Below are 22,809 nucleotides of genomic sequence, written 5' to 3'. Positions count from 1 at the left end.
CTCACAGTTGAAGAAGACGACAATACTGGCGCAGGCGTATGGGCTACCGCAGCAAGTGCGATCTTTGCAGCAGCACTTGATATCCAGTTGAAGTCGGAGCCGACAACTTCATATGGTGTGAGCCTCAAATTCTTGTGCTAAAAAGTGATGATAAAATAAACGTTTTCAGCTGTCGGGTATTTGGGTTTTAAGAGTGGTATTTAGCTTGGCAAAATACCTAAATTTACCTTTCATGGTTGGGCTAGGGAATAAAAATACCGGGCTATTTTAATCGGGCATTTTCTCTGCCTTTTAAGTCTGCTACCCAGTGCAGAACATACCTATACAGCCACAGAACAGCCTCCACGCTTTGTATAAAAGCTGATGACAAGGGAAACGTAATGGCCTACCAAATATAGCCTGGATCATGCATTTTTGATGACTTTCCAAAAGGGTCTTATATCGAATTTAAGTTTGAGAAGAACGTATCCATATCCATTATTTTAAAGTTAGGGAAGTATACTAGAACAAATATGTTACATCATTCCTAATAGCTTGTTCAAACTGTGCTTTCCTCTGAATGTTATCTTTATGGACTTTATGGACTATACCATTTACATTTCAAATGGATAATGGCAATTACGGACTTAGAATGAAGATAATGCAGCATGGTTATCAAAAACAAAACAAAAAAACATAATGCAAATTAAGCATTGGACAGGATGTGTGTATGTCTGTATGTGTGTTTGCATGTTTTAGAATTCTTTTCTTATGGCCGCTTACAGTAACATACATTGCCAATATAGTATTCATATACTATATCTGTAGGACTGGGTTGGAATTTTAATGCATGTTTCAATGCAAAGTTCATCACCAATTTGCACTTTAAAAAACAAAATGTACTTATAAGACACCATGCTGCCATCTACTGACAAAACATCAAAACACAACGTGGTGTGCTATTACAAGCAGCAAAATTTAATGGGGCCTGGGTTTTGTTTTTTCTTAATTAAATAATTCACTTAGTAATCTTTACAGTAGGTACCCATTGTCTTTAAACAGTGAAATACACAAATAATTTAATACAGAGTAGTCAATATTGTGCATTTGTGGACCTAGATGGGGCTTCCTTTGTTTTGCCATCTAAGCAATGCCGTTTTACCTCTTCTGAAAGGTTCAGGCTTCAGGCTTTAAGGTACACATTTCACCCTCAGCTAAGGCTTTAAAGGGCTTAGTCCTTTTCTGGCTTTGCTGTTTCCTGTTCAAATAACAGAACAGAGCATTATAGTTTCTCTTATGGCTGCATTTGTGAATTATTATATATTAACATGAACACTTAGTACATTTTATTTACCTTTGCAGATAAAGCTGTGTGCCTTTGGTGAGAGGTCCTGTCTTGGACAGGACAGTGCTGCATGTGTGTGTTTGCCGCGGGACCAGCCCCAGGTCTCCGGTTTTGAAGTGCGAGAGCTGTGAGGAAGGCTTTGGCATTGGGGCCAGCAGATCCAGTGTTACGCTTTAAACAGAAAGATATGAGGAGACACTGCAGACATGGCACAAAACATATGTTACATAACACCTCTCAAACTGTGTCCATCTACTGCTTTTTTCAGTGAATGTTTAAGCCTAATTTACCAGGAAAAATGTGGAAAAACCGCCATCGGGTCTGTGTACCTTTCCATGCGTGGCTTTATTGTGGGCTTTTGAGTGAGGTCTGCTGTGGGGATGAAGTCAGAGGGGGCGGGACCATTGCCAATAGCCACGGCACTGTCCAGAATGTCCAGAAGCTTCTGCATCATGTGACCTCGCCGGGCAAGGGCCTGTGCTTCTGAATCCTCTTCTTTAGGAACTTCCTGTGACGTCCAAACCTCAGTGATTAAAACCACTGCTCATTCAGTTCAGTAGTTTTATGCATTGTGTAGCTGCCTGGTCAGGTGCAGCATTACCCTCAAGGCGTGCACTAAAGCAGTGGCCGCCTCCTGAAGAACTGCCTCGACTCTTCCTCGCTGAGCCTTCTCCTCTTGGAGCTCTTTCTGCAGTCTCTCAGCTTCAGCTCGCTTTCGGTCGAGTTCGTCCATAACTGAATTGTGTTTCTGACTGAGTATATCATCAAACAAGTAAGTTCATTTCAAGTAATGACCTTCAAATGGTAATAAAATACTGATATTACTGTGACTCCCTATTCAGATGGATGCCAAAAGCACCCTATAAAGATGGACCAACCTGAGAGCGTCGTGGCCTTTCTGAAGAGCAGAGTGGGTATCCAGCAGCTGCTGGTGCGCCTCTTTACGCCTATTACAGTTCTCAACCTCCGCAATCATCTGCTTGCACTTCTCCGTCAGCTGCTGCACCACCTTCCAGGAAGAGAAGAGAAGGCCTGAATATAAATTCCCACATCCTTGTGTGCATTGTCGTACTGTCCATGCCCAAGCAGAAGATAACCGGTAAATATGGGTTTAGACTAGGAATGAATGTGAATTTTGTCACTAACCTTTTGATTCCCAAGGTTCTTCCTGGTCATCTCATTCAGCAGGGGCTCCATGATCTCCATTTCTCTTTTGAGCTGCTTCTCTCTGGCCTTCAGGGCATCGTTCTCTTCCAGCATCTCTTTTTGTTTGTCAGTCAGCTGCCTGAGCTGGGCTGTCACCCACACGTTCTCGTGGATGGCTCTCATGGTCGTCTCTGGCATCTTCCGGTCCGAGACTCGGCGGAATTCGGCAGCTACAGCAGCCACATGCTGCTGCATCTCTTTCTTCAGTCTGTACAAGGGGAAACATGACATACATCACACTTCTAATCCCTAAGGACTCAGTCATTTCTTGGGATGCCTGAATGCAAACTGTCCATGAAGGAGTGCTGGAGGCTGACAGTAAGGGCTCCTCTCTAGACCTATATCCTGAGGAATACCTGCTTGTGAGGACCCAAAAGAAGCTTTTGCCTAGCACTGAAAAGTTGAGCCCACATGGGTTGGATATTCATTTACGAATGTATCATTTCATTATGAACATGGCCACAGCAACCTGTCATTGTCCAGGATGGCCTTCCTCTCCAGATTGTAGATGGTTGTTTGGTGCTCCTGCTTCTGTTGTGCCAGCTGTTCTTTTAGAGACACCAGCAGAGACATTAGCTCATCTCTCTGCACACTGAATTCCTCCAGAGCAGCTAACTTCCCCGCTGGCAACAAAAGACAAGAGTTAGGCCTGAGTGAGCCCATTGACTTCAGTAAGATCAAACATTGTATCCCACTACAGTAAAGTTACACTAATGTTAAAATTATTTGCTAGCTAATTAACAGCACTAACTAAAAGCAAGGGGGTATTACATAGAGCAGCATCTCTTAGAAAGCGGAATAACCTAAACCAAAAGTGAGAAATGTACATTCTCTTCATAACTCTTCTCCTATTATACACTCTTGACTTTTGCCTTAAGTTATTTGTTGAATTTTAGGAAAGCCCCCTTTATGAAATTGCCCCCAAAGATAAGAAGGCACCAGTCATTATCCAGCAGCAATTTTAGCATTTATTTGAAGTGGGACCAAGAATTGCCAGACTCAGACTGCATGATGGTTCAGTGTTTTTTACCTAGGGCCATATTCTCTGAAGTGAGCTTGTCTTTATTCTCCTGAAGCTCATGGCGAAGAATGCTCAGCTGCATCTCAAACGACTCCTTCTCGGCATCTTTGGCTACTTGTAATGCCTGAAGCTTATTTGACAGATCAGTGAACTCTTCCTCTTTTTGGGTCAAGGAGCGTTTCAGATAGAGCACTATGTCCTTCTTCTCTCTCTCTACAATGTTGTAGCTGGTGGAAAAATCTTTCTCCCGAACTTCCAGCTCGTCACATTTCTGTTGATATCTGGATTCAGAAGAATTAAGATAGGTTGAGACAGTATAATTGTTTCCTGTGTCATAGAATGATTTTGCTGTTTTATAGGGGCGAAGTATAATGTCTGGTTAATCATTTACAATATTCTATGATCTTAGAGTACTGGTTTCATTTTGACTTCCATATGAGCACTGTCATGATGCTGACAAGTTTAAAATACAGCTTGACCATTCAAAAGTCAAACAAACCTTACAGATGTTGAAACTTTAGTCTTCTAACTACTTCAACTTGCCAGGTAAATCTAAATTCCTGTGTTATTATGAAAAACATGACATCTGTATCACACTGGGCTACGTTATTTTAAATATTCTCGGTCTAAATTGCAACCACCGACAAGAATAGGCTGTAGTTTATACGCGGAGTAACATTTGGCAACAGGTTTCTCACTTTTCTAGTCGCTCTTCCAAGTCTCGTATTTGAGCCCGGTAAAATTCTTTGCCTTCCTCGGATAACTCATCATCAGGAACGCCTTTTTCTCCAGATCCCATGCCTTCTTTCTTGGTTGGCTTGTCTACACCCTTCTTTCCATTCTTTTTAGGGGGCATAGCTAGCGAGCTAGCACGATCTCCGACTAGTAAAGTTTGGGGAAGCTAAGCAACAGAACAAATGCCGAGGTTTCTTAGTGTTTCCAAGGACGTGACGTCCGCGCAATAGAACGAACTGGAAGCAGCCTACAGATTTACAACCCAGTGTTGTATTATTACTTTTATAGTTATATTATGAGTTATGTTCCTTAGATGAGGCATGTAAATCAACATAAAATAACATTTATTGAGATTTTATTATGTTTTTCAACTTTCCTGTCTGTGCTACAAATACCACTACATTCAACTGGTCTCTGACAGAGGCACTGTTATGGTTAGTCGAAGCAAGAGAGAGAACAAGAGAACTATGAATGGTATTCTGGAGACCTATAGACTCTTTTCTGCTTCATGACTAGCCTGGACAAAGACCACGCTGTACGTTAGCTAAAGGTTCTATTTAACAGTTCTGTCATGCGAAAAATATGCAAGAAATGTTCCATTTCCTCTGTGTTATTGCCTCATGGTGCCAAGAACGGCTTAGAGTATAAACTAGGCCGTTTAAAAAAAAAAAAAAAGTGATCATTACGTTCTTCTGCGAACTTAACATTTAGACTGTATCTAGTATATCGCTTATATGTCCTGTACAAGCTAAACATGTTCTCCCCAAAAGGGAAAGATTCACGGTTTTTGTTTTCACATTTTGTAAACATTTTAATTGTGACTACTTAGGCAACACGCATAAGGGGATTTCTCTCTCTCTCTCTCACACACACACACACACTCAGATCATCATCGAAATGACAATGGACTTGTGACAAGCAGGACTTTTGAGGCAAACTATGCATCAAAAAGCCATTCATTTTCTGCATTCAAAAATCCGACTGTCAATACACGCAGCTTCGTAGTTGTTCTGGCACATTTAAACTGAGTTTTTGCTGTTCAAGTACAGTTATTGGCTGATAATGTAAAATTTTGTAACTGTTAAAGAAAACCCACAATAACAGCGTACTAAAACAAGTGCACTGTTATCGCGTAGTGTTAACCCCGCCCCCTGTCGGCGCTGAGAAAGTGCGTCTTCATCTGCGAATTTAAGTATATTGCGCAAGTGTCAACTTTGACAACACCAAACTGCGGGTTCTCTTAACCATGGAGTTATTGGCATGGAATCTTATTAGTGGATTGGTGTTTTAGATAAATCCTTAAGGTAAGCTCCTGAAATCTAAACGTTGTAATCACATGATTACTTAGGTTATCATAATATTTGCTACGCAACAAAACGTACGGTTTCTTAAGTTATCTCTGCCGTCAGAGAATGAGTAGATTAAGGAATATTCAGATCTTGTAGACGACAGAGGGCATGAGGCGAGAAATCTGAACATAATGTAACCGTGGATCTTAAAACTTGTTGTGCACCGAATCTTTGGACAGAATCGGTGCAGATGTTGTTAAATTATACAGTGAGCAGTAAGCAGAACCTTTGCATTTGATACTAGACGTTAATCCCATTTTTGCCAAAACATTTTCATATTGACTTAAAGTTTTCTGCGTGCCTATGTGGTTTCCGGGTTTTTTGTTTGTTTGTTTGTTTGTTTTTGTTTTTGTTTGTTTTATTTTGAAGGAAGGCCTTGTTGAAAAGTCCAACCTGTTAGTTTAATTATACAACTTGTATACATGCTTTTGCCTATGACCGACTTGAGGACAAATATAATTCAGTCAGTAACAGGATATTGCTGTAATTTTTTTTTCATCCTGGCATGTCATGTCAGGCTTTGATTGCTCATGTATTTATTGAAGGACTGAGTATATATAATGTAAAACACATCTATATTTTTTTTTCAATGCCATAAATCAAATACATTCTTCATCTATAAAAACAAGATATGCTGATTTAGTTCTAAGCTCTATAAAAAATCTAAATTGTTGAGCCAGTGTCCTAGTAAGAAAGTATTATTATTATTATTATTATTATTATTATTATTATTATTTGTCCAAGAGCAAAAAAAAAAGTTGTGCTTGGGAAAGATCATGGCTGTAACTGGGTGGTGTCACATATGTCTGTTTCTGTGCCTAACATTACTGGCCCAAACTATAAATGTGCTGGGTTGCGTAACGCCACCCCCTGATGCACGGAGGATCCAAGTGGTCCTGGGAAAGAGCAGCACAGTTTGTCCCTCTGTTCATTTCCTGTCTTACAGCCTGGCATGCACACACACTGTACAGTACATTCACAAGGCTGCACATAGTCCTTTGCATGTGCAAGACTCAATACATAATGTTTATAATAACATTTTTTTTTTATTATTAACTTATGACAATGTGTGGTATTAATCTGCATTGTATATTAAAATCTAATTATGGGATTTTTCCATTTATAGTTATTCAGAGTCCATGGAAAATGGAGGCGAATATGTGATGGTGAGCTTTATTATTTTTCTCATAGAAAGCTTTGATGAGGTCTGACGTTCAGTTTTCAGGCTTCTGAGATAAAATGTCGAGCTCATAAGACTCAAGGAATGTAAATTTCAGTTTTAAATGTGTTGTTTTTTCCTGTATTTGTTATACTGAAATTCTTTCAGAGAATCCCAGGCACAGGGAAGAATCTAAGCACTGGGCAGTAAAGCTCTAATTGAATTAAGATGGGTGACACAAAAGGGCTTGGCCAACTGCCAGTGTCTTCAGAATGCAAGCAGTCAGCCTGGGTTTCTATAGGCAACCAACCGTTCTCAGTGGGACTGCTTACTTTATTGTAACAAAAAGGGAGATACTTTTATTTTTGGTGCCTTCGTCTTATTGGAACACTAATTGTTGTAGCTTTCTTGTTGTTGTTGTCTTTGTACTATGTCAAAACACATAATGCTTCATCAGCTTTTAGGATATGATCCCACAACCTAAATTCTCACAAATCAAGTTCACAGTTGTGAATAAACATTAATAAATATGCACTTCTTTGGTTTAAAGCATGGGGCTTGCATTCATTCCTCTTTTGTGGTCCTTGCACGTGTCCTTATAATGATGTCAAGCTAACCTACTTCTGTGATATATTATCCAATTAAGCATTGTAACACAATGATGTCACCATAACAACTGGCTAAAACTGTAGATTTTTAATGTGAAAACTGTCCCATGGGATGGGTAGCTTTGTGTCGGAGAGCAGAAACATGTACAGATGTTGCTTGTTTCTTGTGGAAAAATGATGGCAGCGATTTCAAGACGGGATCCTTCTTTTTTCTGCTTTTGGAAGTTTTCAAAAGAGACATGCCTGTTGGATGCACCAGCGGAGAAATTGAGGAAAGAGCTGGAAGAAGAGCTGAGACTCAGCAACAGCAATTTACAAAGTCATGGCTGGTACCATGGCCGCATACCTTGGGAGGTGAGTGAGACCATTAGACTGGAATCAAATTGCTTAGTCTTTATCACAGCTGTATCTGTGCTAAAGCAATGAATCATGCCATCCTGAATGGTTAACTCATTGCTCCCAAAATAAATTCAAACGAGGAATGTTTCTGGCCAGTTTAAGTATTATCTTAGACACACCTTTTAGGCATTTTGGAGAATCCTTGTTCCAAGAATAAAGGTAATAGACCAGGATGTTCAGAAACATGCCCTCCTACTGTGATTGAATGGAAGGACATGTGGAGACCTAAGCCACTGACTGTGTTTCCCACACCACAGGTATCAGACTCTCTGGTGCTACAGGATGGGGATTTCCTGATTCGGGATTCTCTTACCAGTTTAGGAGACTATGTCTTAACCTGCCGCTGGAATCAGCAGGTTCTCCACTTCTTAATCAGCAAAGTTCTCCTAAGATCCAGTGATACATATGTACGGGCACAGTATATTCTGGAGGGAGAAGCATTTGACTCCATTCCGACCTTGGTCCATTTCTATGTGGGCAATCCGACTCCCCTAACCAAGCAAAGTGGGGCACATATCTATACCCCAGTAAACAGGACTCTGCCAGTGCATTACCTGGAGACAATGTTTGGCCAGGCTCAAGCTAGTCCAGAGAGGACTCCACTGAACTCACCTGTGCACGGGAAGGTAAACCTGAAGAAAAGAGGTAGCATTGCTGTAACAGAGGCTCTGGAAATAGAGCTAATTAATCCTGAGAGGTGAGATTAACCTTAATATGTTCCTCAGTTATATATTGACTAACAACGGTTTTTGGTTGGTTTCAGTTTTTAAAATGTTACAACTTTTGCTATTTGAATAAGCACAAAGGTTTGCGTGATTTTGTAGTGTTCTTTCACCATCTTACCACAGGGAGGCAATCAAGAGCTTTGTTGGAAACCTCGAACAGCAAGTTGTACTGACTTCATCGACCACTCCACTGAACACACGTAAGAGCTGTTATTTTGTCTGCATATCAGGTTGCACTGTACAAAACACGTTAAACAATTAAAATCCTTGTGTTGAATTCAGCATAATGCAAACTGCAAAGTATGACCTTTATTTGTAGTCTGCAGACGTAGAAGGAGTTCATCATGCAACAGGAAGTTTGTTGTGGTCCCATCATCACCCGTTCTGGAAAGACCCAGTGAAACACAGCTGTATCCCTCTGCCACAGCAAATAGTGCAGTGATTTGTTTGGAGCCTACACTCAACATCTGGCCTACCATGAAACAGTCCGATCACAGTACTACAGCAGAGTCCAGCACCCTACTGTCCAACCCAGCCATCTCACCACTGAGCCATAGTCACATAGAGCCTCCCCACAGTGGACAAGAGAACCAAACTGTGACCGGCCTAATGGGGGAGGACAATGAGGATTATTTAATGCCTCTCGTAGTTGAAACAGCCTCTAGTTTCAGACCCAGCATGTACCAGTCACCCCTGCTGCCCACAGAGAACAAACCCCTAGAGACAGGAGTGCTGAAGAGAGTTAAGAAAGTGCTAACAGATGCTGATACAAAGGCAATTGCCATGCACATCACAAAAGTCGACTGCATGGTAGGACTCATTATTATTATGAGGGAAATTCAGTTGTCTTTATATAAAGATCTGTGGGGGTACTATGCATATAATCTTACTAAAAATAGCAATTAGGGAAAACTGGGTGTTCTTTGTTAACCCACAATGTATGGCAAAACACAATAACATACAATAATACAAAAATCCTTGTCTGTTGTCTGCTATCTGTATTTTCTCATATAAGTTAATTTTCATTTAATCCCAAAAAAAAATTAAGTTTTTTGTTTGTTTGTTTGTTTGTTTGTTTGTAAAAGGATAGAGCAAATGGATATGGAAATAGCTTTGGAACAGATTTGGAGATCGAAATGTTTGCGTATATATTTACACATACTAGGCTTTTCAAATCTTTTTATTCACAGGTTTCTCAAATATTTGACATACCCAATGAGAGAACACGAGGAATGGGAGTGAGTTCTGGAATGGAGTTACTTACTCTCCCTCATGGACATCATCTCAGACAAGACCTGCTAGAAAGGTGTCTTTAGTCACACTCTTTACCAGATAGCATACTGCTTCTGTCTGCTTCCTTTATAGCACTTTACGACACCTCTTATAACACAAGAAACAGGACCTTATAGGCAGTTTTTCCTTCCCCCAGGTTCCACACCATGTCCATCATGCTGGCGGTAGAGATGTTGGGTTGCACAGGTAGTGTGGATGAAAGGGGGGCCCTATTGCACAGAGCTATCTCTCTGGCTTTTGAGCTGAAGAGTAACCTGGCCAACATGTACGGCTTTGCTGCAGTTATGAGAGTCTTGGAACTACCACAGGTACAGTAAAACCTAACAAGTTAGGTGCAGGGAGAAGAGTCATAACTCAGTAGGATAATATATCAGTGAACATGGCTTTAATGTAATGTTCTAGATATTCTCAAACAATTCTTCAACCACACTCCCCCTCATCTAGATTGCTCGGTTGCAGAAGACGTGGATGGTTTTACGCCAGAAATACACAGAAAGCGCTGTCCTGTATGAGAAAACCCTCAGGCCCTCTTTGAAGAGAATGAATGATGGAAAGGGTATGCTGACACTTTTTAAATCAGTCTAAAGCATAAACATAAAAAAGTATACCAGTATCTGCCATTTTGTCATTTAGTATCACTTCTGTGATCATTGCTACTTCCACTCAGTCACTCTCTTGATATTTTATTTGAAGAGGTCTGCAATCTTTTGGAGACAACTATTCCTCATATGCTCCCTCTGCTGGTCCTACTGGAGAAGACTGCAGTCACTCTTGAAGGGTCTGAGTCATGGGAAAGTCTTGACACAGGGATGGACTCTGTACTGTGGCATTTAGATACTGCACGTTCCATTGCATCCCATGGGGACACCTTCTGCTCCAATGCAAAGGCAAAGCTACAAGGTATGAGGTGTTTCAATCCTTTTTTTTTTCAAATGATTTTACATTTATTTCAATTCAGCATGTGATACTGTCTCATGTTTTTTTTCTTTGTGTTCATAACATATAAATAAGCTCAATAGGAATAAATGTCTACTGCCTACAGGATTCCAGGAGCACCCAGACATTCTAGAAGTTTTCTTGACAGAGTTCCAAATGCGACTTCTGTGGGGCAGCCAGGGAGCAGAGAAGAGCCGAGAAGAGCGCTACGAGAAGTTTGACAAAGTGCTAACAGCTCTGTCCAACAGGCTGGAACCTCCTCAGTCAGCACAATAACTTAGGGAAATATCATTCTACATTTCTGACTCCAAACCATATATTTATTTCCTCTTTTTGATGTCATTCTGTTTAAATGACTTAGGGAAGATAATATGCAACTTACTGAACAACAGGGCTGAACAAGTCTAAATTAAGAATTTGTAAATAGTGTAGCTAAAAATATTTCTAAATGATTAACATTTAGTTTGGTTTGCTCCTATTAAAAAATCAGTAATAAATGTCTTTGTAAATTACACCTATATTATTAGAAACTATATTATTTTATATTAACTATTTTGGGGTGTCAGAACTTTTCCCTGAACTTCTCAGATTAAACCATTTCTAGACTGACTTCCCATTTGTGCTTTATTGTATTTTTATTACTATACAAGAATTATTAAACAATATTAACAATGGATAAGATTTATTTATCCTTAGCATTTATGCTGTCATGTTCCCAAGTTGGCAAAGCTATAGGACTCATCAGAGCCTAGGTATTTAACGGCTAATATTTTCAAATTGCAAGCTAAAACAACTAGAACGCATTCGATGTTGAATAATTATGTGTTCTGTGGTATGCGAAGCGCGTTCATTAAATATCATTGCGTCGTGCTGGAGCCTTCTGTAATGGTTTCTGCATAAATTACTCTGAAACTTTATCAAGTGACTTCTTACCTTAGACTTTGTAGCTAGTTGAGTTCCACCGTGTAGCCTGTCGTATGACGTGAACTTGTTACTAATTAACTGAATTGGATAAAATCATAATAATTACGCTAATTTTTGTCCGTCATGCCTATTACGACAACAATAGTTATCGCACACATTAATATTTGAATATTAACAGTTATTTGAAAATGCAAATAAATGTTAATTTTAGAAATACAACTAGTGCCTCTAGTGGCTGAATCAAGCACCGACTGCTACACCTCTGCCATCCAGCTGAATATGGAGCTGTGGTCTGAGGGAGAAACTATGATTTTATTGTCATTGTTGGTTTATTTTATGTCCACGGTTAAATGTTTTGAGATGAAAACGATATATTGCACAATATCGGATAGTTGTGACTGTGACTTCAAACCGAACATACAGGGTAAGAAAACAATGAACCTTTGGCTTCTAGCACCAAGCTATCTTATATGCTAGTTAGATTAGCTGGTTAGCTGCTACAGTGTTCAGTAATATTAGTTAGATACTTAGGTACTCGTTTTATGTGAGTTAGATACTTAGATACTCGTTTTATGCGAGCTGGTTCTGTTGCGGTATGGCGACGTAGATGATAAATAAAGTTAAGTTTTCAAGGCTGATCATTTTTGATTTGGCCAAAACTGCCCGAATTTTCCGCTTTCGTTTCGAAAAACTACCTATCTTGGGTAGCTAACCTACGTTACCCAGCTGGCTAGCTGTGTTGCCAGCATTAAAGTTGTATGACCAATCTTTATTGCTAATAAAGCAATTGGTAGGCGAATTATCTAGCTTAGTATCTTTAACATAATGGCTAAATAAATAACTTAATGGCTAACATTAGCTAGCTAGCTAGCTGGAATGCCGGCCACAGTCACTCCCATTAAGTAGCTAGCTAGCTAGCTAACTAGTAGATTTTATAGTCTACGTTAAATTGATTTATGGTTTAACGTTGACTAAATGTTAGCAATATCAAGACAAAGTTCACAGTCTGTTGTTTTGTTAGTTACCTAGATAAGTGGTAGTTAACTTAATGCTTATGTTAGTTAAGTTATTGCTTATGTCCCAATTCAACTGTGTTTTTTCCTCCTTACGAAGGTCTGGAGTGGGACCTTTATAAAAATGTATATGGGCAACATCTGGCACAAGATATAGTCTCAGAGTCAGTAGCGAGGTTCCTGCAGAACGAGAACCCAGACAGACCATTGGTGTTGTCATTCCATGGAGCATCAGGGACTGGTAAAAGTATGGTCAGCACAATGCTGGGCCGCTACCTGTATGGAACAGCCATGGGAAGCACATACATCCATCAGTATGTTCCCACGCTGCACTTTCCCTTAGCTGACCGAGTGAGGCAATATAGGGTATGGTATCTTTTTTTTTATCATATTTTTTGCTGTAATACTTTCCCCAGGATGTCTGCAGAAACAGAGAACCAAGCTATTAGAGACATGATAATTAGTAACAAATGAGTAATTACTCACCCTTAAGTACATTGGTGTTGAAGCTTTGAAAATGCTCTGAGGTGGTACAGCTGGTGAAGATGGTTTTACAATCTGTTGCATTTTACAGCATATATGCCTGTTTCTCTTGTACACAGTCAGAACTGAAGCGCTGGGTGCTGGGTAACCTTACAGCCTGTGCTCGCTCAATTTTTATCTTTGATGAGATGGAGAAGATGCCTCCAGGAGTGATTGATGTGCTTGAACCATTCCTTGGACCTTCACATGTTGTTTTCCAGACCAACTACCGCAAGGCCATTTATGTTTTTATCAGGTATGTCTAATTGAGCAGTGTTCACTTCAGCTTATTACATGTTCATATATGATATGATATTCATGTAATACTTTGTTGTTGTAGCACTGTAGGTAAAGAAGTCATTAATAAAGTGGCACTGGAGAGCCGACAGGCAGAACGAGACCGAGAGGAAATCCAGCCAGAGGAGCTGGAGGAGGCTATTGCTGATGCTGTGTACAACAATAAGAATAGTAAGTGTCTGACATGCTAAACCTTTCTTTCAAAGTTTGCAGTTTTGCGCGTAACTGTGTAAAATAACATTATATTGTAGTCTGTTAAAATCATGTTTATGACTAATGTATCCTGGCCAGAAGTCATGATTTTTGCAGTAGACATTGCTTTCAGAGGCAAGATCTGATGTCTATCAGTTTTGTCCAGACCAATTAAAAACCTTGTACATGAACTTTGTTTCCCAGGCGGATTCTACAATTCCAAAATCATTTCAGAAAAGCGAATAGCTCATTTTGTGCCCTTCCTGCCCTTGCTACGGCGCCACGTGGAACGTTGTGCCCAGCGGGAGCTGTGCCAGCGGGGTGTGTGCCAGCGCAGAGATGTGGCCACAGCAGTAGGGGGCGCCATGTCATACATGCCACAGGTTGGCCAACACTTCTCAAGCACCGGGTGCAAACTAGTACCTGCCAAAGTCAATCTTTTCCTCTGAGGACTGGGGCACAATATCTGTGGGTACACATGAGCGTCGGGCCGAGGTTCCTCTCTGCTAGTCAGCAGGGCTGACAGTAACTGATGTAATGTGTGAACCAGACTAAAAATCACACTTGGAGCTCTGCCTTAAAAGCTGAGTTTACTGTTGAGAGGGGATCTTTGTATCCTTATACAGATACAGGCTGAGACCTTGCTGGCAAGGTCCACCTCCAGGAAACAAGCAGGGTGTCCAGAGTTGCTCCGTATGTCCTAAATTACTGCACAGGTTTGGAGCACATGGAGCGTTTTCATCAGCATGGGAGATTAAGTCAGAAAGGCGTAAGCAACTTTGTGGCATCAAGATTTTATCTGACTCAGTATGATCCTTTGAGTGTGTTTGGAATGTTTACATAATTTATAAATCGGGAATCATTTTTTGTGCAAAAGGTAGCTGAGGAATGAAGTACTGTCTTTACCAATAGGTGGCAACATTGTCATATTTGGACAGTCCAAAGACTTCAGTTGAAGGAAATGTTTTTTGTTTGTTTGTTTGTTTGTTGTTTGTTTGTTTTTTGTGTTGTTGTTTTTTTTGAATGAGCTTTTTTTTTCTTGATGTATAATTTAACTGTAAGGTGTGTAGGAATCTTATTTCATATATCATGTATGTTTTGATGTGTAGGAAGCTTGCCTTTGTTAAAGCACATCTGGTTCATTCAATTTTAAATTCAAAATCTTTTGAAATTACATGCATTATTCTTTTCAGAGACAGATTTTGAAAACTTGCAGCATAGCCCATCCACAGAGTATTCAGCTGGGGTGATGGCTGCATGACATGAAGTGAAGAAGGGAATTATTTGCCTGAAATAAATTAAAAGACCCATTTCATTGTCAATTGTGAGGACTTTGAGTTTTTCAGTCTTCAAAAGTCTCCTTTCATCTGTTCAGATCATATGTGATTGTTTGCCTTTAGCAAATGTGTGCGAAAACAAATCTCAACTAGGAACTGAGTCAGATTTGCTCTACATATATGGAGTATGTATCCCACTGGTCCTAGAACAGCTGTAAGATGCTTGATATGTAAAGTCTCTTTGTCATCTTCTGAAATCCTCTCAACACAATGCTTCTTGATCAGTTTAACTTGATCTGGCAGTTTCTTGATAATCAGTTTTTTGATTTGGCATTTAATGAATAAGGAACACAGACAGAAGGTCTGATATTGTTGAATATGAACCCATCTTATTCATGGGAAAATTCTGCTAGATTTCTCCATTTGCCTTCTCTCACAGGAAATTAGCTGTTTTTCAACAGGAAATGAAGAGGTATCAGATGGAGTGTTCCTAGAAGAAGAACAGTCATGCTCAGGGGGGTAGACTTGGAAGGTTTTTTGGTTGTTTATATATATATATATATATATATATATATATATTATATTATATTATATAGACGAGCCAAACAAAGATTTTTCAGTGGAGGATAAAGTTCTTACAAGTCATCTTTACTCTCTGTTACACCTGAACACAAAGCCCTTGTATAATACCCACTTTGACGACTTCATCAGTCCTCGTCTTTATGTGCATAGAGAGACTGAAGAGAAACACCTCACTCTCAGTGCCCTTTCACCTATGGGTAGCATTTAAGGAAGGATTTTCTAATGTTGCAATGCCTTTGCAAAATGTTGGCCAGGGTGATCCCCTTTTTCACCTCTGCTCTCAAGCTTGACCTCCGTGCCCCAGTTCACACGCTCTCCAGGACGGCTGTCCTCGCTCGGCCTCTGGCCCTTCCATTCGGACAAGTCTCCCTTCCATCCCGAATCAGGTTGAGAAAAGGCACCTCACCACCTCCCCGCAGCGACAATGGCCTGCAATCCCCTCCCTTCCCAACATCTGTGAGCTCCCCTCTGTCTCCTCATTTTCTCCCTAACCGCTCCATTATTGGCTCCCTTTCACTTGTAAATGTGGCTAGTCACAGCCCTGATGGGGCTTTCATGTGCGTGGCCGAGGTCAGGGGAGAGCCAGCGGCCGGCTGGAGGGTTGGAAGAGGGGCTGGAGAAGGCCATGTGTGGGCCGGGGACGAGGGACAATCACCACAAAGAGGGAAATCCTTTTGGGGTGCAGTCATTCGGGACGGTCGGCGAAGCCAACTTTTGCTTCCCCCTGGTCAAAGCTCCACTAAAGTACAAAAGTGTACTGCAATGATGCAAGACAACTATTGATGTCCAATTTCTCCCATGTATGTACCAAATGTTTTGTGTACTTTTGTTATTAGGCTGCTGTCAGACTATTTATTCCAAGCTGAAACATTTTTGCCCAATCAGATATAGAATGTGAAGTTTAAGCCCATCTCTCAACACTAATATTCGCTTAGTCTTACATTAAAATGTATCCTCTATATCAGTCTCTTGTGCAATCACTGGGAGATTGTATGCTATTTCATCTCTATTCTCATCACAACAATGAGTGGTCTTTGTGGTGGTGGAGTCTCCAGGACAACAGGTGAACAAAGGGTGAAGGGAGGAGGGAATGTGAGGAGGGAGCTGGAGGGGGCAGTCTACATGCCCTTGGCCTCTATGTGGTCAGTAGGGGACATGGGCCTCTCAAGGACATGGGAGAAAACGACTGTCAAAACGGGTGCCTCTTCCCTCAGCCTAAAATGATTGATAAGCCTCTGCCTTTAGGGGAATCCCTAACTCAAAAAAGCTGTTGTCATATTGTCACATATTTCTCTCCAGATGATATATTGCCACATTTGTTCTCAGAAGATGTAGTCACAATGATACAGGCATATTCTATTTGCACAGCAGTATAGGAGTATAGCTTGTCAGTTTGGTCCTCTGGCTCCTTCAAGGCTGTTAAAACGTTCCAGTCAGTGCTTTAAGGGCTTTAAGGGCTTACGTATGTAAGAAATGTATTTTTATTTTCATTCATTCTGGCTTTTGTCATTGTTTATTTCATAGAGGGAAAAATAGCATGGATGGAAATGAATACAATTTTGCAGAAAGTTTAAGAAGATGAAAATAAATGCAATATAACATTATGTGATCTGTGAAGTTAAATTTGCTCCAGCTTTGTTTGTAACCAACCTGGTAGAGCAGGTAGAGAAGACATCAATCCCAAGATCATGGGGTTGATTCTGACATAATATACTGACATGTGTAAGTTGCACTCAATAAGAGTATCTGCCAAATTTTAAAGTGTAAACTAGGCTTTATAATTGTCAGATTTCAGAATTGTTACCTAGAGAGCCAGTCATGATTAGCTGCAACTGCCAGGATCATTTTTGGCACTACAAATAACAAGAGTCCTTCGTATATAACTTATATAACTATACTTTAACTACATTATAACTCTAAAGGATGAACTTTAGAATGATATATGTAAACTGAACCAAGTCAGTCTAATTAAAATATAAACACTTCTAGGAGGTTGGGGGAGAACAGAGATGGTCCAAGTGTTATTGGGAGTGCTTATGTTTACTTTGACTTCATACTTCCACAAATAAAGAAATATACAGTTTATTTAAGGCTAGGAACCAGTGTATTTTGGGAAACTGTAGCAAGTATTTTAGAGGACCAAAAAGAAAGTAGGACACAGGAAGCAATGCTGTAACTTTCAAAATGTAAGGTCTATGGATTTATTTCTGTGCCAAATTTGATTCTGGGTCACATTCATTTGATTATGCTTGTTCTTAAAAGTAACAGGTTTTAGAATTAATTTATATAAACATTATGAATGTAAATATACTCTATAAGAGGTTTAAATGCTAAACTAAGTTATTCCAATTGTTATTATAACAAGGTAGTCTACTCTCACAATGATGCACCTACATTTAAAGATTAAGTATGCAGCCGCCAGATGAAAATAAAATAGCAATTTACAAAACAGTGAAGTGTGGATATAATATAAATTGTAATAATACAATATACGAGGCCTTTTGGACAATGCTTAGTTGCATAAGATTCCTGTTATCTATTAATTAACCAAATATTCTTTTATACTTCCTCACAAATTAAGACAAGTTCAAAAACTCCAAACAGTTCATTCCTGTTTTTTTTTTTAATTATTATTATTTAATTCCTGATTTTGCTTCAACACAGATAAATGATTTGAGAAAAATAACGTTTTATTCTGGAGGAATATATTTTGCAAAACTAAGACGAATCGTCTTTTGTTCGTTTTAATTAATGTGACCCCAGCAACGATATAATATATATATATATGCTACTGTGATATTTCAAAGGTGAGCAGAGCTATCGAAAGTGCATTTTCTCATTCACCAATAATGTCTACTTTATTACTGGTTCATGTAATAGTCCTACCTAAAGTAAACGGAAGTAAGTATAATAAACGACGTTAATAAACGAAGTAAGTATAATAAACATTCACTGCACCATATTGCAGTTAAATATGATATCTCTTTGAATATTCAGTTTGGTCTATCTGAAGCGTTACGCCTGTGATCAGCAAACGTAAAGACGAATTTTCTTTAAAGTTTCAACAATTAATATAATACCAAACATCTGCATATTTTAAAAACTCACATTTATTTTCATGAAAATCGACTTAGCATTTCTGCAAAATATAGCCAAACGCCCATGGTGTGAATATCAAAATATGTTCAAACCTCGTGTACAAATTTGTTTAAAAAAGATCTAGCAAGTGTATAGACCTAATCTGATTTAATCCGATTGGATTAGCACACCATGTCATTGTTAATCTACGTTACAATCTGGGGCTCTATTCAATGGCAATAAATATGACAAAATCGTTAAAATGACACGTAGTGAAAATCTTACACAATATGATTCGTAGATAATACATTTGATGAATTAAAAAAAAAAATATATATAATATATATATATATATATATATATATATATATATATATATATATATATATATATATATAATATAGCTATTGATGTAATTTTTATTCTTTATATTTTCTGAATCCTGAATTCACACTGCAGTAAAATCTAACATAATTGAACAATTATTTTGATAAAAGGTTTATTTGTTTAATAAATAATTGTGGGACATGCCCCTTCCCATACACACAGAAATAAGAAAGGAAGGAAAGAATTAATTAAAGAAAGCACGTGCACATAAAACTTTAATTAGTTTCATATCATTCCATTTTCCTTTATGCCGGTTTCCTGTCTAACACTAATTTCTTACGTCATTCGAGTTTTGTGCACGTTTTCTGATGCCGAAAAACTAAAACCTGTGGTGATAGTGATAAAAAGTAAACCCCCCCATAACAGGCCTTTATGTATCCAAACCCAGAACTTTAGAGAATTTGCCTTGTGCATTTTAAACAATTAATAAAAAAAAAAGAATTTTATTGTACACAACAGTCAATCGTATGGATAATGTAAACTGAAAAACGAATTCCAGGTTATTGTGAACACAAATAGCTTGCAGAGCAGTGTGTGCAGAGACGCGTGGGAACCAGCAGCAACAGATGTCCATGCACAATTCTCGATTTAACGTTTGACATTTCACAAGAATTGCGTTTGGACAATCAGTAGCTTGGGCTCATATAAACAGCACACACTTCAGCTACAAGTACTCCTAAATAGTCCTTAACAAGGACTATTAAAAATATGTGTTTTCGGCTTGGGGTCTTTGAAATATATCCTTGACAAAATAGGCCTATATGGACACACGCTGCTAAAATGCTGTCTGATATATATTGGAAAAACGAAATTCTGGTTCTTAATGATATAAAATTTTATATAATATTGTACTACTTTTCGTTTCACAGAAATATGCTAAAATATCTGGAAACTCAAATTACTTTATTAATGCCTGTCTGAGCCCTGTGCCGTATCTTAATAATACACTGTTCTTTCACAGACAAATGGCATTTTACAAGTTAGCAATCAGTAGCTGTAAGCTTTAAATCTTTAACCACTATTCAAGATTGTTCTTCATTCGTTCTGTGACACAATAAGTGAGTAGATCAATTTCACTCTGCAATGCAATTCAGTAATACGTCTTTGTTTAACCAAAATTAATTACATTTAATTCGTCCTAACGTATTTAATTTCTCCGAAATAAAACACAACAAATAGGACAGTATCCGTGACGTGAACGAAATTCCTATAGCGCTGTAGGGATAATTACAAGCATTTATGGTGCCGCATCACGAGACAGTTTGGATAAGCGTACGGGCTAACTGCTAGCATAGCTCCGGATAGCGGTTCGCCATTTCTGCACCTGTAAGACGCTCTCTCACCACGGAGGACCGAAAAGCCAATTCCCACGTGCATCAAAATCCTTGCAGTGTCGAGACCAAAGACAATATTCCCCGTTGGTATGAATCTGATGTTTCCAACTTAAAATAGGCTGAGTGCTCTGGTGCTGGGGCTTGGCGCATAATGGAGATGGCAGGAATTCTAAAGTTCTTCAGCGCATTCCAGGTAAATTGTGCTACGTTTACAGCTTCGGTGCTTATATTATTAGGGAGCGCAGAGTTAGACATGCGAGGCCATGTATCCAAGAAAGCACTATTAGACGACCAAGCAACAGGAGAAAAACCTCAGGACGCCGAGCTATTCCGTCCAAAGAATGCGTAGAGTCTTCTGTGACAACTAAGCTGCTTCCGATGCTGACGACGAGGGCGAAAAGTGGGGTTGGTGGTCGCTTGGTACGAGATTTGAATAACACCACGGGGTGATAAATGGTCATTGTGATGAAGGGGTGATGAAACTCCACTGTCTCATTCAACGCGTTGACCAGCAGCTGCGATAGGACCAGCATCCCCTTAAAGACACAGTCTAATTCTGTTCAAAACGATTACAATCCAACACTGTATACTCTGCACCAGCACGCATTGTGCACCCAGTGACGTTACTCTCTATTTCTGTGCTCAGAAAAGACTCGTACCAAGGGATTACCTGGCACTTAACTACAAAGGGGTTGTTCATTAATAGTTTGTAAAGGGAGTGTTTTTAGAGGCGCACGTTAGGGGCTTTATATGGGAATGAAAGAGTAATTCGTTAAGGATTCTGAAGTGAAGTGGGTAAAACATGCTTGAGTAAAATCAACTTAACAGATGACCAGTGCTGATTGGACAGATCAGTGCCAAAGTTCTTTTTGTAAAACGTTTAAAACCATAAAGCTTTTCCCATCTGTTTCTTTATCTCTTATGAAAATGTATTTCACATATAGAGCTGGAATAAGTACATCGGGCTAGATTAAAATGATGGGTTGCAATGATTAGATATATGACATTACTCAGAACTAGAAAATAGTATGTACAATATTATGCAAAATATTATCAAATATAATAGTTAATTTCTCTTTAGGAATTAAGCATTTAAATTAGGCTACGTAGTCTAAATTTGGTATGTGAGCTTTGAAAGTTTTTGCAAATGCAAATCCTTAGTTAAACTGTGTAGACCCCCAGAGGAGCCAGGGAGACTCATTGTTGAATAAATTAGCAGTTTTCTATTAGCCCAGTGTCCAGCCAGACCCATGACCTCTGACCTCCTTAGGAAGAATTGGTGGAAGTATGATTGAACTAAACAGCACTGCTCACACTCAGTAAAGTAGTTCAAGGGAGTATATTTTAAGTGCTTATAGCAAGGGAGCATGATTTTTTTTTTCAGGAGCAAGATTAGTCTTTTCTTACTCCACTACTGTGTATTTTAGGGAAGGAAGAGTTTCACATGTGTGATCTTGAGGCTATACTTTATTACACCACACCATTTTGGTAGTCTTTATGCAGGACCAAATAATTCAGATTATTTACTTAATTACTTGCTGAAACACAAAATTCTAATGTGCCACCATAGTGCTAGAGGTATTATGGATTTGGGTGACAATGAAATTGGGAAAAAAACAAACTTTGGCCATTTAAACAAGTAGCTACAGTGGTATCAATAGAAGGACAGGCAGAAAAATATTGTAAAAAACAGTAGTCATTTTTATGAAATGGTTGTGCTTTACTGCCAAAGCCATGGACATCATGAAGCATCATGTCTGGACAAAAATTCAGTTAACTATGCCGTAGTCTGTCTTTTTTGTTCGCTCCTGTAATTGTAGAATAATCAAATGCATACATTTTTCTCAAATCTATGCCATGTACATAATTATCTATGCTGTAAGTTTTAGTTGTTTTCATTAAGTGATTGGCTCAAGGCATTGTCACTTGGTAGTGGATTATATGAGGCAAAAACATCTTGCTGTTCTCTCATGGCTTTCTTATGTCCCCCATTAACAAAACCCAACTTAAATTGTCAAACATATCTGAGAGTAGATTCATGAACATCAAGATGAAGTTAAAACACTTTCCTTGGCCTTTCCAGTCATATTTAACCATCAAGGAACCTTTATGGATTTAAAGTGCAGAGTACAAAGCAGATTTACACCTTTACCTCTCAATGAGCTGGAAGAATTTCTCCTTGAAAAACAGTCCCAATATTTCGACCATACAGTGCAGGAATTGAATGGCAGCCTTCCAAGAAAATGGAAGTTGTAAATGCACAAGATGACTAAGTTATTTTATCTACCTCAGATTCTTGATATTGATTCAAGTATGACGCTGACTCGATAACCCACACAAGAAGTGCTATTTGAAATTAACGTTAAAACCCTATCATGTTAGTGTAAAGGCAAAGAAAGAGCAAATATTCAGTGCAGTAATTTTATCTTCTACTACATTAAGGCACTG

The 22,809-nt window shown here is 39.0% G+C and overlaps 3 protein-coding genes across 4 annotated transcripts; 2 read left to right on the top strand and 1 right to left on the bottom strand.

Annotated features, from left to right (window-relative positions):
* Positions 1-3: 3 nt before the first annotated feature.
* Positions 4-4,471, bottom strand: cfap157 (cilia and flagella associated protein 157). 2 transcript variants are annotated; one of them, XM_081714001.1, is made up of 10 exons: positions 4,250-4,471; positions 3,561-3,832; positions 3,000-3,153; positions 2,471-2,738; positions 2,203-2,333; positions 1,926-2,076; positions 1,654-1,832; positions 1,334-1,495; positions 1,142-1,237; positions 4-137 (listed from the first exon to the last, which is right to left on the bottom strand). In XM_081714001.1, exons 1-9 carry the CDS (start codon positions 4,405-4,407, stop codon positions 1,156-1,158), a joined length of 1,557 nt encoding a protein of 518 aa, XP_081570127.1. In that variant the 5' UTR covers positions 4,408-4,471; the 3' UTR covers positions 4-137; positions 1,142-1,155. The 2 variants fall into 2 exon arrangements, with proteins under 2 accessions (XP_081570127.1, XP_026858705.2); XM_027002904.3 differs by lacking the exon at positions 4-137 and having other exon boundaries at positions 935-1,237; positions 4,250-4,470.
* A 979-nt stretch (positions 4,472-5,450) lies between these two features.
* On the top strand, positions 5,451-11,365 carry sh2d3cb (SH2 domain containing 3Cb). The gene is made up of 11 exons (XM_035529805.2): positions 5,451-5,590; positions 6,762-6,801; positions 7,628-7,756; positions 8,059-8,498; positions 8,650-8,726; positions 8,846-9,336; positions 9,717-9,832; positions 9,956-10,127; positions 10,264-10,375; positions 10,513-10,719; positions 10,862-11,365. The coding sequence occupies exons 2-11, from the start codon at positions 6,775-6,777 to the stop codon at positions 11,029-11,031; spliced, it is 1,941 nt and encodes a 646-aa protein (XP_035385698.2). The 5' UTR covers positions 5,451-5,590; positions 6,762-6,774; the 3' UTR covers positions 11,032-11,365.
* A 230-nt stretch (positions 11,366-11,595) lies between these two features.
* Positions 11,596-15,025, top strand: tor2a (torsin family 2, member A). Its single transcript, XM_027002856.3, has 5 exons — positions 11,596-12,103; positions 12,793-13,058; positions 13,295-13,470; positions 13,555-13,682; positions 13,908-15,025. The coding sequence occupies exons 1-5, from the start codon at positions 11,878-11,880 to the stop codon at positions 14,150-14,152; spliced, it is 1,041 nt and encodes a 346-aa protein (XP_026858657.2). The 5' UTR covers positions 11,596-11,877; the 3' UTR covers positions 14,153-15,025.
* The last annotated feature ends 7,784 nt before the right edge of the window (positions 15,026-22,809 follow it).

The sequence above is a fragment of the Electrophorus electricus genome, chromosome 5 (assembly GCF_041902795.1).
Source record: "Electrophorus electricus isolate QZ-2024a chromosome 5, ASM4190279v1, whole genome shotgun sequence".
Taxonomy (NCBI): domain Eukaryota; kingdom Metazoa; phylum Chordata; class Actinopteri; order Gymnotiformes; family Gymnotidae; genus Electrophorus; species Electrophorus electricus.
The sequence above is the reverse complement of the archived record's forward strand: the minus strand, read 5'-3'. Positions and strand labels throughout refer to the sequence as shown.

Excerpts from the sequence above, each read along its gene's own strand:
- tor2a (XM_027002856.3), top strand. The coding sequence starts at position 11,878 with ATGTTAATTTTAGAAATACAACTAGTGCCTCTAGTGGCTGAATCAAGC. Across the intron at positions 12,104-12,792 it reads CTTCAAACCGAACATACAGG|GTCTGGAGTGGGACCTTTAT; the intron begins GTAAGAAAACAA and ends CTCCTTACGAAG. Across the intron at positions 13,059-13,294 it reads ACCGAGTGAGGCAATATAGG|TCAGAACTGAAGCGCTGGGT; the intron begins GTATGGTATCTT and ends TCTTGTACACAG.
- cfap157 (XM_081714001.1), bottom strand. The coding sequence starts at position 4,407 with ATGCCCCCTAAAAAGAATGGAAAGAAGGGTGTAGACAAGCCAACCAAG. Across the intron at positions 3,833-4,249 it reads TTGGAAGAGCGACTAGAAAA|ATATCAACAGAAATGTGACG; the intron begins GTGAGAAACCTG and ends TTCTGAATCCAG. Across the intron at positions 2,334-2,470 it reads AGAACCTTGGGAATCAAAAG|GTGGTGCAGCAGCTGACGGA; the intron begins GTTAGTGACAAA and ends TCTTCCTGGAAG.
- sh2d3cb (XM_035529805.2), top strand. The coding sequence starts at position 6,775 with ATGGAAAATGGAGGCGAATATGTGATG. Across the intron at positions 9,337-9,716 it reads TCACAAAAGTCGACTGCATG|GTTTCTCAAATATTTGACAT; the intron begins GTAGGACTCATT and ends TTTTATTCACAG. Across the intron at positions 9,833-9,955 it reads AGACAAGACCTGCTAGAAAG|GTTCCACACCATGTCCATCA; the intron begins GTGTCTTTAGTC and ends TCCTTCCCCCAG.